Consider the following 20,406-nt stretch of genomic DNA (forward strand, 5'->3'; position numbering starts at 1 on the left):
AAAACCTCCAAAAGTAAAGCCACAACATCCATCAATGTTCTGTGTTCACCCAAATGTTGCTCTAAAATGTCTTGGAACAAACATAAGAGGAGTGGAATAATGAAAAACTTGCAGCGCTGCCACACTGTGCTGAACACTGTGCACAGCTCAGCGCACACAAAAAAAAAACTTAAAAAAAAGAAAAAAACTGCACTCAAGGTGAATTACAGCTTATTTTTCTCATTGGGTAAATCTTAAAAAAAAAAAAAGACTGAACTTTAAAAAATGCACTTTAAAAAAAAACAACAAACAGCTGAATAAAGATGATGTATTGCAGCAGAGATCAACGGACAGCAGATGTCGAGGTTGAACTGTATGGACGCTGTTTGCACATTGAAACTTAGCAGGCTGTTTTGGTTTTGTTTAGTGAGTAACAAGTTGTTGTTGTGGCAACGACGTGCAGTCGATCATCGCTATACTCGCTCTGAGGTCACTGCAAATGTAATTCTAACTTAATCTGCATCACCAGTTGAGGAATTGGCACCGAGTTACATCGAAACCAGTAAGAAGAAGGAGGCGCCCCCCCCTCTCCCCACCCCTCCCCTCCGCCCCCGCCCCCCAAGGTCGCTCAACTGAATAAGAATGAATGTTACTTTGTTTGTTTGTTTGTTTGCCAGTGAGCGCTTATGATTTCATGTGTTGCATGAATCTAGTCCGAGATCATACGGGGGGGGTCATGTGTGCTTTGCCGAACTGGTGTGAAAAAATACGCACTTTTTCTTCCCTCCTTCATCATCATCATCATCATCATCACTTCCCACATAGTTGTGTGTTTTGGGACAACTTGTGAACAACTAGATAAGTAATAATCTGAGTCAAGGTGAAAAGCAAATACTGTTTTTTCTATGTCAGCATGAATGTCTTTAATAAACGTGTGGTAATAATATAAACATTCTGCTCTGAAGTGAAAATAATCAACTGATTCTACAAGTTTCTCAAAATCTCATCAAAATTCCTTTAAAGGGTCAGAATGTGAAATACCTCTCACAGGAACACACACACACACACACACACACAGATGATCATACAAAACAAGGTCTTCTGGGAAGATAATGATGCAAGTGCATGTGTGTGTGTGTGTGTGTGTGTTTGTGTGTGTGTGTACATACTCACCTTGTTAGGCGCTGTGGCTGAGGGCGCTCCCTGAACTTCCTGCAAAAGACACCAAGTGAGAAGAAAACATGAGTGGGCTGGTTATCAACCACAAACACACACAGAGTAAACACAGCATTACACAATGGAGCACACACACACACACAAATACACAAATACACAAACTCGTCACTGTGGCCTTGGACGTGTGTGTGGTGGCTTTCTGCTCAAACAGAGGTAAAAGCAGCGGGACGTGTCGGTGTGTTGTGTTGATCCCCCCCCCCCCCCCCCTCCCCTCCCCCCCTCAGCACAGACGCTGAACTTTATTCAAAGTGAATTCAGTCATTTCAACATGTCTAAACAGGGTGAATCATCACAAACGGCCGCTCTTGTTGAAAATAAACTAATCATTAACGATGTCATTTGTTATTCCTCGACGGCGAAACCTGCAGACATGTTGAGATCACAGAGACTCAGCAGAGCACTTGGAGAATAACTGCACGCACTTATCTTGGTTATCTAGGTTTTACAACCGACAGCTTTAAACATCTAATAGGTCGTAGATGTGGTGATACAGAGCTCATTGTTTGACTACATGATACTGAATCCATTAAAAGTCAAACGCTAATAAAAAATAAAACAAAGAGACGCTACAGTGAGTGACTATTTGACCTTGACCAGTAATGTAAAAGTCGAGCATCTGCATCTGACTTCATCATTTCCTGATGTTGCTTCTGGTTCAGTGATGCAGATTTCCACTCAGACTGAGACAACAGTTAGCTGAGATTAACAGCCGGCAGGTGTTGTGTGCTTGTTTAAAAAGGTCAAGCCAGATTTGAGCTGTTTGAGGTCGCTCCCCGTTTCAAAAGGAGTTTTTACTTGACGGCAAACTTTATTTAGGATCAGTGACAAATAAGGGTTGGTAAGGGCAAAAATATCTTAAAAGACGGTTTTAAAAGCAGCATCAGGTTTGTTAAGATGTACGTTTTGGATTTTTGTTGGTTTTTATGTCATCTGAAATGACATTTGCACCATTTTTTACCAAAAGTAAGAATGAATGCTCCTGAAAATGTCAAATGGTGTAACCACAAAAGAAGGATAAATATTCACCTACAGTGTATTTAAGTGTACAAAAACATCAAATGCAAAAACATTTTTTAGAGCATTTCTTAAATCTTAAAATATTTTGTCAGTATGGAGCAGGACATATCCTATTAACAACCATTTCTTCTAAATAAGTTTAACAAAAGATTTAAGATTTGTTAAAAAAAAAAAAACGTTTTAGTTCACATTTATTTTCCTGTCAGATTTTTATGAAAAAAATACTGGTTACACCAGTTGACACTGGGTTGCATCACATCATTGACCCATTTATAGAGCAGCTTTCATAAAAGAGTGCTTTACAGAGGAACTTTTTATTATTTTATTTATATAATAATAATAATAATAATAACAATGATAATGATGATAATAATAATAAAAATAATGGACTTTATTTATAGAGCAGCTTTTCATACAAGGGATGTTGCTCAGAGTGCTTAATAGAGATTTATTATTATTTTGTTAATATAATAATAACAATAATAATAAACTAAATAAATGACAACATATATAAAATTAAAGAAAATTAGAAAATATGTTAAAAAAAAATTGACTTTTAGTGAAGGTTAAAATGACACTAATTAAAAGCTGTGTTAAATAAATACATTTAAAAATGTTAGTGTTATTTGCCACCGCATGAATAAAATTAACTTTATTTAAAAACAGGAGGAGTGAAAAGCAGAAAAAATGTTGTACAAGCCGCCAGCAAATGTGTACCAACACATTTGCTGGCGGCTTGTACAACAATGTTAAATAGTCTGAAAGTGATAAATAAAAGCAGTTCAGCACAGACACAGACACAACCAACACCTCAACATTACTGAAAGCACTTCGCTATAATTGTCTGAGTACTCGTCACCGTAATGACAAACGCTTAAGTCTGTCACACAGGAAGTTCAATTCAACTTTCCACCAAGTTCATTTAAAAAAATCCTCCCATTTGACAGTTCAACCTTTAAACTGTACCCAAAAAACAAGAGAGAAAAAAAATATATACAAAAGGCCTAACCTACGTGACATTTTTGTGAAACCAGTAGGAGGACAAGACGCGCGCTGAAGCTCATTTCACTTTTTCATTCGGGATTAATACTCGACTATCATGACAGCATCAGATACTTTCAGTTCCTGTAAGATTCTGCCCCGAACACTTCTGACTGCTGAATTCAAATGCAGTCTGCAGGAAGCCTGGCGGATGAGTAACCTGATAGAGTCATACCTGAAAACTCTTCGTCATAGCTTTCTGTGTCGGTGCTGCATGTTGAAGTGTTTGACACATTACAGCTGAGGATGACAACTTTCTGAATAGCTTCTTTCATTTTTTTTTAACCATAAGAAAACCGCAATGACGTGCTTAACATGTTACAAGCGAGGGTGAGCTCTGTCGGAAATGATGGTAGATATTCTGACCGTGGAAATACACAAAATGTCAATTAAATGGTAATAAGAATAATCTCTGCAAACAGACCCCAAAACAAGCCAGAAAAGCACTGAAACTGCTTTGAAGAAAAGGTGTGAAATATCCTCATTTATCTCAAATCATAAGTTCCTGTTTCTCCCCCACAATAATCACAGAAACCACAACTATTTCATTTCATTGTTTCATTTATGTGAAAATAAGACACAGTCAAAAAAAAAAATGATTAAGTGCTAACAAATGCTCATAAAAGCCCCCTGGGGGGAGGGGGGGAAATCCTGGGGGCTGCCCGAATCTGAACCTCTGACAAGAGCAAAAAGACTAGAGAGAAGAGAAGAAGTGTGAATGTTTTTTTAAAAAAAAAAAAAAAAAAAAAGGAGGAAAGAAAACTCCCTCCTGTGTGTTTGTAATGAATCATTCGGTTGATTCAGTGTGCCATGCCGAGCCAACAATTACAGTCTCATCAGTTTCATACTGTCAAATTACGCTCTGCTCACTGTTACTGACAAACTAGTCGGGGTAAGCCCGGCTTCCATAGCTACCAGAGAGATGCTACCTTTGCTTCATGGATTCAGGTGGAAGTTGTATGTTGACATTGCCCAAACCTGGAAAGTCAACATTATGCTTGTGGGAACCCAGTTTGACCTCAAAACATGCTAACTCAACAAAATTATACCACTACAGATCCAAGTTCCCTTAAATACCAATTGAGTACTTCATTCGATACCCATCATGTGAACAGAAGCATTAAATTACACACCACCACTCCTCCGCATCTAAATTATTAGATCATCACACAAATGCATTTTTGAAAGCCAACTTCAAATACATATTTATTAATAGAAGAATGCTTGTGTTTATTGGCCCGTACAAATAGTCAGATTTTCTAGCTCTGGGTACAAAAAGGATTCATTGCAGATATCGTTTGAAAAGAGATGTTTTGATACAACCTGGTATCAAATTATTTCAGTCGATATCTTAAAAAGGTACTGAGTACTGATACCCAGCCTTACTCAACATGCTACCTCATTTCCACCTCAGTGTGAAGACATTTCCTGATCTATATTGCTCTTCTGAGGCTTTACTGAACTTATCTTTCCATAATTGACAGTCTATGTATCTTATACTGGTCCTTTATGCAGCCCTCAGTTCAGCCTCTGTCTGAAATAGGTAGTTTTATCTCATGTTCCTTCCTTTTCCCATTGGTTAGCAGACATCCAAAACCCAAAATCCGATGCAAAATATGCAAGTGGACAATGTTAAACAACTCGTGGTACAATCCTAGCAGCAAAGGCTTCAGGACATACGCCTGTTTGTGGGCTCGTGTAAATAATCTGACATAATTTGGGTGGGGAAGTGGAGGAAGCACTGGAGCAGACGGAGCATTCAGAGCAGCCTGATTGACTTTTGATTTTCAAGGAGGATTTTTACATACATTCACTTCACGTGTTGGACCTTTGACTACATTTAACTTAGACAACCTTTCTTCAATGACACTGCTTTCTAATAGCCTTGCACCTGTATGTGATGTGGGTATAATTCCTCTCCTTTAAAACACAGACGTCGGACATCATGACAGCACAAAAAAAAATCCATTTGTCCCCTTTTAGCTTGCTAAAAATACCAATAGGGGTAGGTACAATTCCTCCTCACAGCGTTCAATCAATCAGCCTGTAATAAATGCCACAGGAGTGAATATTAATACTGATATGTGACCACACTCCCCTACAGTCTATCTTTCTGTTTCCCCCAGACAGAGTTTCTGTTTCTGAACTGCAGTGGAAAGATAAGCATTTCACACTGAAAAAGACTAAAAAAACATTTGGAGGGCAGCCACTTGATTTGGCCTCACTTGAACTTCAGATAAACTTTTGGGAATATTATTTTTTTTTTTTGTTTTTTTTTTCCACAGAACAAGAGCTGGAATTTGTCCTCCGTCACTTATTGGAAAGACGATGATTTCTTAATGTGCCAGATTAGAAGCGATTGCTACAGCAGCTGCTTCACTGTACATACAGGCACAAAAAAAAAAAAAAAAAAAAAAAGGTGAAACTGTCCTTTATGAACCTCCTTGTCTGCAGCGAGTGGAGGTGACTGTGTGGAGAAGACTGAGTCAGATTTTCTCCTTGTGTAGGATGTGGTAGCTTTGCACGCTGCTGATAAGCGTGTCAATACATCTTCGCCCCGACTCGGCGTCGACAAACACAGATAGCGTGTCAATGGATCGCTTTTTTTGGGGCTGAAACGCAAATAGAGGGATGAAAATAATGAAAAGCGACGGAAAAAAGAGGGAAAAAGGAGGAGAAGGAGAGAGGGGGGGGGCGAGAGCAAGAGAAACTGAAAGCGTGATTGGTGCAAGAGGCAGAAGGAGGGAGTGGAGGTGGAATAATTATAAAGGAGGGCAATCAATAAGGTTCCCACAGTGAAACACTGATGCCTCAAACTGGCTAATGGATTCCAGACGGTTCTCTCCTCCCTCCTCCTAAACCTCACCCTCCCACCTCCCACCTCCCCCCCTTCCTCCTCCACTGCACACAGGGAGTGATGGAGGAGGAAGGGATACTGCAGGGAAAGAGTGGGGTTAGATTAGAAGAGGTGGATGGTGCATTTTTTGGGAAGATGGGAGAATGTGTGTCGAAGAAAAGGAAGATGAAAAAGAGAGAGAGAGAGAGGGTAAAGAGCACGATGAGTTGAGTTGTGTGAGTGTGTGTTAGCGATGTATTAACATGTAGATGGAAATATTGAAGATATCAAAGACAGATCTTACTGTCAGGTATCAAAGTGTAAAAAGAGAGGTGAGTGCGGTCGAAAAGTGATGAGGAGTTGGGTTTTGCGAGTTCTGTGAAAAACCACCAACGTTTCCTATCACCTCCAAGAACTTGCTTTAAACACTTAACGCATGCACGCCCGCCCGCACGCACACGCGCACGCACACACACGACAACAAGAAAAGATCAAATGCAGGAAACCGCAAAAGAGAGAGCTGCAAAGACAAAAAGAAGAGGGTGCACTAACTACTGCATCTTGTAGGTTTTCCCGGTATGAGTTTGCTTGATTTTCTGAAACGACGACATCGAAGATCAAAAGAAGAGATTTCACTCTTTAATTGACTAAATGAGTTCATGCCTGAGTTATTTAAATTAGCATGAGTTGCACAAAAGCTTTTTAATGTTGTTGTAAAATTTTTAAAAAGACACACACACACAAAGACGCTGCTAATTCAGGCCGGAGGTCAGCGGAGGAGGAAAGAAGAGGAGCTCGGTCTGATTCGCTCTCCATCCGTTATCACTCCTCTCCCTTCTCCTCCCTCCCTCCTTTTCTTCCATCCATCCATCCTTCCTTCCTTCCTTCCTTCTCCTCACCTCCTGCTTACTGTCACTGATTCACCCGGATACAAAAAAGGGCAAGAGTCAATCACCGATGGTCAAATAACACTGCTGAGGATTGAAGCGACGGGGACAGGATTCGGTGCGATGAGACGCAAACGGTGACGAAAGTGTTTCAGGCAGGAAAAAACACAGACGAATGAATTAAGGTCACACACATAAAAAAGAGAGAGAGAGAGAGAGAGAGAGAGAGAGAGAGAGAGAGAGAGAGAGAGAGAGTCACACCCATCAAATATCAAAGCAGCAGAACAGGTGACAAAGCCTCCAAATTCTGATAATTTTTCATTTTCGAAAGTAAATCATTCTATTCAGTCTATTGTCAAAGGTCAACTTTATAACGGGGGTATATTTGCATATAGGCCATTACATCATCCCATTTCCTTTCATGTTCTCCAGTCAAACTGTCAAATACAGACGCATCGAAACTGAAGATTGAGTGGCAACCTTATTATGTTCATTCATTTTGATCTTTTATAAACAGTCTTGCATAACTACATAACGGCTTCCAATTAACACAAGAGTGGAATTACCGGTAATGTCAACTCCATAAGCTAAAGAGGGTAAAGCACTGCGTTAAGGGAGAAGTGATGATAGTGTCCACAGAGACACACACACACACACACACACACACACACACACAAGCAGCTTCCTCTCCTCTAATCTACCACTTTCAAGATGTGTAACATCCCTAACCCTAACCCTAACCCATCTTTCTGCTATTAGGAACCAGATAGATCCATGAAGCTGCAAAGTCCAGTCAGCTCAGCTCAGCCTGGTTACTGACTGGTGAGTGTGGCCCGGGGGAGGGAGGTGAGAGGGTTGGTGAGGGGGACAAACAGTCTTTCCATCTAGATGAGAGCGGAGAGGAAGAGGATGTCATGACTCTGGGCTTTTTCGCTGGGAAGTGAGAGTGATGTCACGGTTGGCTCACAGAGGTGCGTGGATGAGGGCACCGAGGCCTGTCAATCAAGGATACGAGTGCTCGGGGGTTTGATGTCATCCTAATGCTCAGAGGGCATGAAGTTAGGAGGATGTGGATGTTTTTACAGTGCTAACGGCTGCCTAATTACACTATTTGTTACAAAACTGCGGGGGGGGGGGGAGAGGGTCATTCACAGTTTCTAAGAGTCCAGAATGAAGTCTTTAATTTGCTTATTTGGTTTGACTCAAAAAAAAAACAGATTAAATTAAAAGAGAGAGATTTTACTGTCACATGTGGACAAAGAAAAGTAGTAATTCCTCACATCTGGGAGGCTGGAAGCAGAGATCGGGGCTCGAAAAATGACAGATATGATTATGTCACGGCTGAAGACTTTTCTGTTTGCGACTGCTTTTTATTAAATCCAAACTTTTAGTGTTAATATCTCACACCGCTCTGTAACTGTTTATTCTCCTTATTTTAGTTCAATTTCATTTCCAATTTAACACTTTGAATCATATTTAAATGGTCTTTATTCTGCCATGTGTTGCTTTTATATCCCATCTTGATGCATTTCATGTTTGATGCTAAACACTGGTTCATTTTTAGTGGATTTAAAAAAAAATATTAGCCTAACATTGACTGTTTTTGTCTCAAAATACAGTCAGACTGAATCAAACTGGTAAAAGTAGATTTTAAACTGGGAGTGTGTGACATCGGCATTTCTTTTCCATTTCATTTTACGGACTGCGGCCCGGCAGACGCACCTTGCTTTGGTGAACCTGTCGGCTTGGCTGCCTCGTGACTGACAGGATGGGGGGTCCTAACATGACCCGCGGTGAGCCTTATTTATTTATTTTTAAAAAGCTATTGGCTGCAAGTTTCAGAAGCAAGGATAAAAAAAAAAAAAAAAAAAAAAAAGAGAAATACTGTAGAAGGTGGAAGTAGCACAGTCCTTCTTCTCATGTCACCTGTTTGTTTGCTTGAATGAGCGCATTAATCAGAGATGGTGACATGTGGTGGTGGTGGTGGTGGTGGTGGTGGGGATGCTAAAAAAAAAAAAGTTTTTAAAAGCTTGATATTTCCATTCTGATGCAACCTTGCAAAGCGCCGTCGTCAGCTTCTCTTTTTACAGTGATGGATTACGTGCGCTGACCGAACTGTTCTGTACGCCGTTTGGAACAAAGTAGTAGCCCGAGAGAGCCATGGGAAAATTGATAAAAGCTCCTCCGCCCCTGCCAACGACAACATAGTGAAGGGAAAAATAAAATGCTTGTAATGTTGTTGGAAGTGTGTCAGAAACGATGAGGAAAGCCGTCCCGTTTCCTCCTTTCTTCTTCTTCTTCTTCTGCTGCTGCTGCCGCCTTGTGTTATTATGTTATTTGCTAATGCTGATTGAATGCTAGCTAATTTGTTAGCATTTACAAAAAGAGTCTAAAATCATCCCCCGCCCCCTCCTTCCCCCAATATTGACAATATCATCATCTTAATTCATCAAAATACATTCTCTACCATTCTTTGGCTGCTTTGAAGAACACACACAGAGAAAAAGATGTCCTCAAATATGCAGAGAGCGACTCATTTTTGTTTTTGTCAGAGGTTGATCACAAAGAAGAGCCTGGAGGGGGAAACACAACGTATTTTTGTGGTAGCTTATTAAAGGCTGACACCTCTAACCAACAGCAGAGACTGAAACTGCACACCACACCTCCCCTTAGGCCCACTTTCAGATACACACATACACACCCACACGCAACCACAAATACTTAACTTATATTGAGCATCTTTCAGACACACACACACACACACACAAAAGAAAAGAAAAATAGTTGTCTGGGTTAAAAAATCTGAACCCGAATCAGGCTGAAAGTGTGACGCAAATACCCAGTCATCTAGAAATCAGACAGAATTTTTTTTTCCCCTTTAAAAAAAAAAAAAAAAATCTATAAACACTGTCTGAGACCTTTTATCTTTATTCCATCTGAAGCTTTCGGTTAATGGTTATGCATATTAATAGGGGCCAGCAATCTGACAACCGCAATTACTTTTTAAAAAGATCTCACTTCATAACAAATGTCTCGTCTAAGAAATAACACAGAACGCGTGCAGCTTTAGAACTTTTTTTTCGAAAAGCTATCCCCTCTCTCTGTGGTCGGACTTGACCTCAAAATATTCAAAACTACATGTGTGGAACTAACATTAACATCTTATACGTTAGCGCATGTCAAACTAAGTCAAATATGTCAAACTACTTACATTTTCTTGCTTAAAAATAGAGAAAAAAAAAATCACATTCCAGATGTTTTGTCTTCTTAAAAATACACAATGCCTGTAATGTTGTTGTGATACAATGCTAACAGAATCAAATGAAACCTCTGGATGCAGCGTGCAGCAGCAAGGCGTCTCTCTCATCGCTCTCTGACAGCGAGTGTGACATATGAGGTATTGGTGACAGAGAGGGGTGGCAGTTGCTATGAATAGCGTCGCGACCACCCACCTCCACATGCTAACACACACACACACACACACACAAAAAGACACACACACAGACACAGACACACACACACACACACAAAACGCACGTTATTACACGTTGACACACGTGGGGTGGCGGCGGGGGCTGATTGAGAGAGTGTGAACCCGGGCCTGCCGTTCATTTCGGGGGGACGTGTTTGACAGCTGTGACTGACAGTCCAAACATGGCGGAAGGAGGGAGGAGGGAGGAAGAAGGAGGGAGGAGGGAGGGGGGGATAAAAAAAACAAAAAAAAAAAACAACAACACACGTCAACACCCCGAAAGGCTGAGAAGAGACTGAAATACACACACTCTGACATGTCCTCAGCGCTGTGTGTGACACTTGCGCTCCTCTGAAAAAGACACACACCCTTTATGCAGGAGTGCACACACACACACACACACACACACTCACGTACTTTGTGCTCTGTTGCTCAGGCATGTGTCTGATACTCCTCTAATAAATCAAAGAGGTGCAAACTTCTCCAAAACTTTTCCATGACGCAGAACCTGAGGGGGCAACACATAGGTGGTCGGGGATGCAATAATAAGGATAGATTACTCTTATCAGACATTAACGCCTCCATATTTTGCCCAGCTGATGGATCACACATGAAGGTCAAAAATTTGATCAGGGTATAAATTTGGTTAAAATGTCCACTTCTTCTTTTTAATAAGAAGTGGGCAAAAGCTAAGCAGAAGATTTAACTTGTTGATTATCATGGAAGTGTTGCAACATGAGATGAACATGCTTGTCTGTGAATGAATACGCATAAAATTAAAATTTGTGCTGCATCACTAAAATTAAAAGTTATCATCATTACTAAGGCTTCAATTCAACCTGCTACTGTCAATGCCACCAGCATCAGAAACACACAGAGGAGCACACAGGTAAATCAGTCATAGTTGTTGTAGTTTGAATTGGACGTCACCAAGCTGCTGATAGAGGAGCATAAATCCATCAATATAATAAAACACTAAAAAAAAAACGCTTCTTTTAACGAGATCCATCCATCACTGACAACATAGGCACAGAAACTGGAGTTGGAACAAGTTATATATAAATGTAGGCTCTCTAACTACAGGCTGCTTATTCATTTCTAGGGGGGAAATCTTAAAGTGGAGAGTATCAAGGTCTTTTGTTGCATTTCCCCACCTCAAGTTTACAAAGTGAAGAACAGGTGTTGAGGATTAAAATGATTGTTCTTTAATAGGTGAGATTGCTCAATTGCCTCCAAGGCTCAAAATTAGCATCAAAGCTAAGTTTGTGGTACATCCAGAATAAGAGAGCAGGTGATGGACCAAATAACAGAATATGTAAAACAGATACCACAAGTGACAGACACCAACTCAATGCAGGGAAAATATCAGTAAAATATGTCTTCAGTTTTGCTTCACTCACCAGCTAAAAACCAAAGATTTTAATAAATATAAATAAATATAAAAAAATGACTGTAACTGTCCCACTATGAACAGCTAGAAAGCAGCAGTTTCTGTTTTCACTCTTCTTGCATCAGTTTTGCTCTTGAGGTACTACAGCTTATGCTCGCAGTGATGTGCAGTGACTGAGGCTTTTCTATGTTGATCAAGATAATTCGACTTCCAATGAACACGTTGGCAGTTTGGGCCTGCGTTTTTCTTTTTTTTTAGTTTTTTTTAGTTTTGTGAAATGCTGCCTTGCCTCAGCAGCTTTATTTTTCTCCGTATTTGCTTGATTACAAAATGTAAGGCAGATCAAAGGAAATGCCGGTCAGAGTTAGATGAAAATCAACCTATGACAGAGCTGAGAAGAATCTGATATTTTTTTACTGTGGAGTAACACCAAAGACAGCTCAGAGCTCGCTTGCATGTATAACTGCAGAGGCGTCTGTTTCTCTGACGATTCCCCCCCCCCCTCCAATTTTAGATCGCTCCATTCAAACTTGAACTCTGACGCTGTGAAAATGTCAGTGAGTGACACCTTCGGCTGAGCGCATTCATGTTTTGTCTACATTTCAGATAGATAAGCACACGCACATGCACACACACACACACACATATCTCTCTTTTGTGGAGAGCTGGTGTTCCCCGGGGGGCCAAAAACACAAAAACACACAGACACCAGACGCCATCATTCATACGCTCCAAGGTCAAGGGTCAGTTTGTGACCTCTGGGGCCAACTGGCAGTCACTGTGTGTGTATGTATGTGTGTGTGTGTGTGTGTGGATGTGGCCTGAAACAGACTAAACTACACACACAAATGCACACAACTGAGCTGAGGCTAGTCACTCTCTGTAAAAATTAAAACAGGGTCTTTTTGGGGAGCAAAGGTGACTCCACAGACCCAAAACAGGCAGATTATGTTAATTGGTGAATGTGATGGACTGGTGACCTGTCCAGTGTGACCCCGCCTCTCGCCCATTGTCAGCTGGGATTGACTTCAGCCTCCCCCCCCCCCTTTGATATAAAAAACATGATATTTATTTAAAGGAAACTTCCATCTGCACCTATTTAAACCATTTATCACACATCTGTCACACTTAAACATCTGGGTGGGCCGACTGAACTAATGTGAGCGTATATCTGACATCTGACTGCATGTATGGATTTAACATGTACGCACTTTACACACACATGGCTCCAGCAGAGTGAGTGAGGTGAGTGAGTGGAGAGACAGAAAAGAAAGGAGGGATGGGGATGAGGGATTAGGCCTATAAAAAGGTGTCTGGTTTCCCCCTGCCTGAGGGCTGATAGCAGATATCACAACTCCTCGGAGTGGCTGTGCTCACCTCATTAACAACACTGCGCTCCCTTCACAGCTTCCACTGGCCTCTGTAGCCACGGGCTGATTTAGTGTCAACAAATATATGAACCCTGCTCAAAGCCGGAGCTGAAAACAAGATGCTTATGTGTAGAGTTTAGACTTTAGAGTTTAGGAGGAGGAAATTGTTTATTTCAGGAGCAAATTTGTGCGTTTCTTTCTCTATAGTTGGTCTTAGGCATGGGCCGGTATGAGATTCTGGCGGTATGATAACCATAAGCAAAAATATCACGGTTTCACGGTTTTTAACCCTTTATAGGACACTCATTGAAAGGAAGGAAGGAAGGAAGGAAGGAAGGAAAGAAAGGAAGGAAGGAAGGAAGGACGGAGGAAATAAGGAAAGAAGGAAGGTAGGGGGAGGAAAGAAAGAGAGAAGGAGGGAGGGAGGAAGGGAAGAAAGAAGGAAGGAAGGAAGAAGAAAGGGGGATGGAGGAAGGAAAGAAGGAAGGGAGGAGAGAAGGAGAGAGGGAGGAAGAACAGATGGAAGGAAGGAAAGGAAGGAAGAAAGGACGGAGGAAGGAAAGAAGGAAGTGAGGAGAGAAGGAGGGAGGGAGGAAGGACAGATGGAAGGAAGGAAAGGAAGGAAGGACGGAGAACATAAGGAACGAAGGAGGGAGAAAGGAAAAGAGGAAGGGAAGAAAGAAGGCAGGGATGAAGGAAGGAAAGGAAGGAAAGGAAGGAAAGGAAGGAAGGAAGGAAGGAAGGAAGGAAGGAAGGAAGGAAGGAAGGAAGGAAGGAAGGAAGGAAGGAAGGAAGGAAGGAAGGAAGGAAGGAAAGATATTTTGGGATATTTACAGAAGTTACCAAATATAATTATTTGCCCAATAAAGGGTTAATTTAACCTGAATCTGTAATGACAGTGTGAGGGGTTGTGATACTCTACGCTGCAGCTGCCCCATGTGAGGGATTTCTGACCAGCACTTCCTGTCTTTGACCAGACTAAAAACACAAGCTCATACCTTAGGAACGGTATGACAGGAAATTTGGCGGTTTCGGTTATCGTGGCTTTTCCAAATCGCGGTATACCTTGAACACGGTTATCATCCCATGCCTAGTTGGTCTACAAGTGTGTAATCATTGGAAATAATAGTGATAAACTACATTAAACATGAGCGATATGTGTCTAGGACAGATTTTGTAAGATTATGATGTTCCATAATGATACAGCTTTTCCACACAGCTGCAGGTAAACAAAAGGAAAGAAGAGGAAAGGTTCAACGCAATATATCAACTGTTAATGTTTTTAATGTTACACTCCTGCTTCCTGATGGTTCGAGCATCTATTCCTGACACACGGGGGTGTAAAGATGAACCCATGTGTCAAATCGAAAAAACTGATAAGCTTCATAGATAAATCAACCACAGAGCGTCTATGTAGCAGTTTATGGAAATACCAAATTCAGACGAACGAAACTGAACTGAACAAAAACACAAGTCAGCAGCGTTTTTATTGGCTGAAAGGTCACCCAATACATCACTTCCCATGTTTACTATTGTTGATGAAGAAGAAGAAGAGAAAGAGCGTCATCATCCTTTTCTGGAGTATTAATAAGTTAGTATTTGAGGGGGTTTTTTTTAGGTTTTTTTTAAAAAGAAGAAATAATGTTTTGTTTATTTTAGTCAGACTTATTACTCAGATAGTAAAAATATAAATTCACAACTGCAGCTTTTAATGGAATCATATCAAATCATCTTTGTATCGTATCGTTATTAATTTATCTGTATTGGATTGAATCATCTGACAGAGAGAGAGAGAGAGAGAGAGAGAGAGAGATACACACGTTTGTTGATATTTATTATAAAAAAGCCTTTTACTATTACTGTATTTGATGTGTTTGATATTTGCATATTATATATTTATTAGTAATCTTCTGTACTGCTTTGGCAATAAAGCTAATTAGAATGACTACTATTACTACCAATAGATAAGTATACTGAATCCATATTAAACAGTTTAATGCTTTTAGTCCCATCATTGACTAGAAGCTGTTAGTAGCTTTAAAGAGCCAGACGACACCTGTCAGAGTGAGTATACATCTCAACTCAACACTATATGCTGATACTTTCTATATCCACATTTAAAATCTGTGTAACACTGCATGTAAAATAAAGTAGAACATCCGCACACTAGCTTTTTTTATTATTGACTGAAAAAGGGCAACGTCTCAACCCTATCAGGGAGGAAAAGATAACACTTCAGGAGCTATAATCCATTTGCACACTACTTTCTTTTTTTTTTTTTACACTCGATTCTTTCATTTTATTTGCTGTGCGGCACCCAACTTAAACATAATGTAGGATGTGCACACATTACATCTTTGTTCAAACACTGTGGGATTATTTTCTGTTTAACTAAAAAGGTAAAAAAGGAAGGATTGCTGTGGCTCGCCTCGATTTAACATGACTGAATTTTTATAATGACATTATGGAAGACGATGAGGAAACTGTATTTAAAGTGGATCAAAGCTTTTCTTCATTAACAAAAGACCTGCTGACAATCTAGCAGACGGTGCATGCATCTCGTCAGGTGTTCGTTTTCAAGTTTAAAAAAAAAAAAAAGAAGGGGGGCCTGACAACCATCGACTGACATCTGTCAAAATGCTTACTGCTCTTTGCCAGACGTAATAAGTGAAGTGAAGCCGGCTGTTGCCAGGCAAACATGTTATAGGGCTTAAAAAGATTTCGGAGGAGTGCAAACTTATACCTGCGAGTCTTATTTAGTGAAGAGCTGCCAAAAAAAAAAAAAAAAAAAAAACTGAGATTGAGACACTTTGCTCTTCGCTACAGTTACCTGCGCATGACGTGTATTCCAACACTTTTCAAGACCGGACAGAGAAGAAATGGGTGGAAATAACAAGTCTCACCAAGCAGCTGAATGTGTGTGTGTGTGCGAGTGTGTGTGTGGCTGGCTGGGACTTCGGGCTAAGTGAGAGAAATTTGGAAATTCAAGCCTGCTGGCAACATTAGCCCTGGCAGCCCGGTGAAAAAAAATACCTGCATACTGATGTCACGGCCCCAACACACGAAGCTGCTGCTGCTGCTGCTCTTGCTACATAACACACACCAAAGCTGTACCCTCATTTCCTCTGCAGCACCAGTGTGTGTGTGTGTGTGTGTGTGTGTGTGTGGCCTGCAGCGTGGCTATTACGCACACGTCTTTCAGGCACATATTTAATCATTGAGGAAAGAAAAAATATATAGTCGCGGTGAAAGGCGGCCAAGTTTGGGCACTAGATTTGTATCCTAAGTCAACCCTGGACACATGTTTCAAAGAGGGGGGAAAGAGAGATGATGAGGAAGATGTAAAAAAAAAAAAAAAAGAAAAGAAAGAAAAGAGGAGGAGGACAGAAAGTCTCTTCGACAGCGAGCAGGACGACAGAGAGACGTGGCTCGAGTTTTGGAGGCTCGCTCTGTGCTTGGCGCGGCGGCCTGGCATGTGCCACCGCGCGTGCAACGACTGCAGCGGCCCAGCTGAAAGAGAGATGAGGATGTTGAGAAAGAGAGGAAGATCAGTTCAAGAATAATGTGCAGGGTTTTTTTTTTTTTTGTTGTTGTTTTTTTTTTAAACTAAACTGACACCATGGGCTTGTCAAAATGATCGTTTGGAAACAAAATACACTCCCCTCACGCTCCTTCTGAGAAAACGAAAATATGTTTATTCATGTTACTCATCTAATTCATGTTGCACGCTTTACCGTAAGTGCAGTAAAAGTTGTGCAAGTAAAAAAACAACTATGTAGTCAAAAGATGGACAGATTATACAAGTCAGGCCAAAATAGTGAGTCTTCTATTAAGGCAGAAAGTAATGAGTGTGCAGTAAAGATAGTGTGTGTGTGTGTGTGTGTAATTAGCAGTATATCTAGTGTAGTGACTGTAGCAGTGCAGTATGTGTGTACATTTAAAGCTACAACAACCTGCTGATCAAACTGAATGGAGTTAGCCTAACCTGACAAATTCACTGACCTTTAAGGTGGACCAGCTAAAAACAGAGGACAGGGAAGTGTCTGCCATCTATTTGAAGTCTTCCTAGCAAACACTCAATGTCAACACACCTTTATAGAAGATATAATGTTCAGCTTTTTTGTTGAAGGCTTGTCAACATTAGAGCCATTTTAAGAGGCTGTTGTAGTTTGTGGTTTCAGGTGGATTTTTTACCTGTACTGAGATCTGGCAGTAGTGACTTCTCCTGATGTGTCTGTGGACAGCGGCTTCCCAAACATACTCATGTGTCTCGTGTGGCTCATCGGCATTCTGACAGCATTATTTCCTGGCTCTAAAGTAAGCACAGATGGGTGTTTTCAACCGTGTATGTGTCAAAACTCACACGCAGTTCCTTCTTTGTTATTGTGTTATTTTTGACGTTGCTCAACTCCTGTAGGTGATAATTCATATTCCTCTTGTTTTGAGACCGGGGTGTGGCTAACCGCTCATCAAAATTAAGCAACACAAATTAAGTTTTCTTGCTTTTTTTTTTTTTAGCTTCCGACATTTCCGACACATTTAGACCACGGCTGCCAAAACTAAAAAAAAATTGGAATTAGGAGGAGGAGGAGGAGGAGGAGAGCGAGATCAAAGAAGACAATGAAGGACGACGTGATCGGAACCACAAAAGGAAAGATTAGCTTTTCTAAGAAATAAAACAGGGAGCTTAATGTTGCACGAGCAGGCAAAAGACCAAGAACTTAGTCGACTAAGTTAACTGACTACTGATGAGCTGCAATAGATAAGCACATCGATTTTTGAATGATCCGATACGGGATAAATCTTTTAATATACGCCTTTTCTTGTGGATGCGTGGAGCTTTAACGTGGCCCTCCTTCGGTTCTTCACACAACCCTCCAAAAACCATGGCGGGGGCTGCTCCACCGAAGGCGCCGGCGAGCCTAAAAAGGCAGATGTCCGGTTACATTTGAGATCTACAGATACAATCCCGACACTAACTAACAGTAATAACACACTCGTGTCCATGTGACGCTTACGGTCCCTGCACCACACCCTCTGCTACTAAAGAAAGCACTTGGACTATTTTTATCTGGTCACTCAATACTTCACTGACTGTTGAGTCTGTAGAGTTGCACTATATTGTGTTGACTGCTGTAGCGTGTTTGTCATTAATGGAACTGCTTGTGGGGGTCATTTATGGAGGTACGCATGAATATTTTTAATAATGCGTCAGATTAGAGAGTTACTTAAATATTTCCAGCATTAGTTCTCGGAGAATCTACAAAAAAGACTGGTCATTTTTAACTCTGGTTGATATCGAGTCAAATCAGGGATCACAAATAGGATTATTATCAGAATCTAATCAATTCAGGTAATCAGTGATGATACGCCGCTCTATTTCCGACCCTCAAGGCTGACTGACTGCAGATGGCAGAAGTCTGGTAGCTGCCCTGAGATGCCCCGCTGGGGGCAGAATCAAGGGCAGGGCTCAATGCACTGTGTGGGTGTGTGTGTGTGTGTGTGTGTGTGTGTGTGTGTGTGTTAAGTTGGGTGGGTCACATCAGTCTGCACTTGCAACTGCTCGCACACACACACACACACACACACACGCGCACGCGCACACACACACACACACACACACACACAGCACCAGCTCCATCTGTCTTTGACATGGGAGAGCTTAATGACAGAGGCAGAAAAGCCAAAGAAAAGGCCTCCTCCTCATCCTCCCTCCCTCCCTCCCTTCATTTTCCTTCCCTCCATCGTTCTCCCTCTTGACCGCACTCTCCGACATCAATGCTCCATATGGTGCACTCTGGACAGACTTTTTTTTTTTTTTTTTTTTTTTTTTTAACTCGTCTCGGCCTGGCACACAATCAATAAGACATCTAGACGTACGCTCTCTCTCCTCGCTCGCGCACCAAAACCGTACGCATTAACGAGTGTAATCTGGCGCTGAGGCTGGAACATACTGAGCAAATAACGTACTCCATTACTCGCGCGCATATAATACGTCCTGAAATTTAGTGAACACAAAGTAATGAAATTTCCAAAGGGTGTGCTGTGAAGCCAATCTCCATTTCTCCCAAAAAAGCATCCTGATCCGAGCCCGTAGACTTACAGCGGAGACTAAGATCATCTGAGCCTTAAAGTGCTTTTTTGAAGGGAAACAGAGCTCTGGACTGTCTGACTACACACACACACACACACACACACACACACACACACACACACACAGACAAACACACACACTCACTCTCTCTCTCACTTGTTCTATCATTAATGAATCTGACTCTGTTTTCTCTACGCTGCCTGCCACCTGGCTCCATCCAGTCCTCAAATAACAGGTGTCCTGAGCTGATACAGTCTAACACCTCCGACAAGTCGCGGCCGAGCCACAATGGAGGTCGTCACTGAACTAATTTGCCTCAATTTTTACCAAACAAACAAACAAAAAAATTGAACACAAGGTTAGATCTCTTCAACTGAGGTCGGATCAGGTTGTGAATGAGAAAAATCAAAGTGATACAAGCTGGAGAGGTTTTGGTAGAGGAGCGTTTTACAGGCCAAAAAAACATGAGTGGGCTTGCCGCTTTGTGCTCGGGCAGACGAGTTGATGGAGCTGTGCACTGAGCTGTTCACTGCTGCAATATCACACCTCAGGCAGATGTAAAGGGCCTCTTCCCAAAGATACTCAAACCACCAAATATAGCCCAAAACTACAAAAAAAACCCCACCAGTATCAGCTTTAAGTGTGGGTGAAAATGTCCACTTAAATTGGTTTTATACGAGATGCATGACAAATATGTGTGCTTTCTACTTGCATCAGTTAAAGCACATCTGTACAAAACAAGCACAAAAATAAATAAATAAATAAATAAATAAATGAACTAAAATGGAAATGTTTCTGTTTGACTGTGAGTGTATATAATCAGGTCACAATCCAACCACAACAGTATTTAAATTGGGATAAATCAGACCAAAAAAAAAAAAAAAAAAAAAAAAGGGTGCAGAAAAAGAGAAAAACAACTGAAGTCATGTAAAGTTCACTGATTGTAGCCACAAGAGACACAACTGTGAAAGAAAATGTAGGGGTCAGACACGCAATAGATATTCACTCCTGATCCAAATAGACTGAGCTGAAGTGACGAGGGAGACTGTAGCCAAAGACCCACATAGAACAGCTGGGGTTTTAG

At 41.1% G+C, this 20,406-nt stretch overlaps 1 protein-coding gene across 1 annotated transcript in view; it reads right to left on the reverse strand.

Annotated features, from left to right (window-relative positions):
* Positions 1–20,406, reverse strand: part of rbpjb (recombination signal binding protein for immunoglobulin kappa J region b) — a 47,680-nt gene that overhangs the window by 17,728 nt on the left and 9,546 nt on the right. Inside the window, exon 2 of the mRNA XM_053343417.1 lies at positions 1,153–1,191. Coding sequence (XP_053199392.1) covers positions 1,153–1,191 — 39 coding nt within the window. The remainder of the gene's footprint in view (positions 1–1,152; positions 1,192–20,406) is intronic.

The sequence above is a fragment of the Scomber japonicus genome, chromosome 22, assembly GCF_027409825.1.
Source record: "Scomber japonicus isolate fScoJap1 chromosome 22, fScoJap1.pri, whole genome shotgun sequence".
Lineage (NCBI taxonomy): Eukaryota > Metazoa > Chordata > Actinopteri > Scombriformes > Scombridae > Scomber > Scomber japonicus.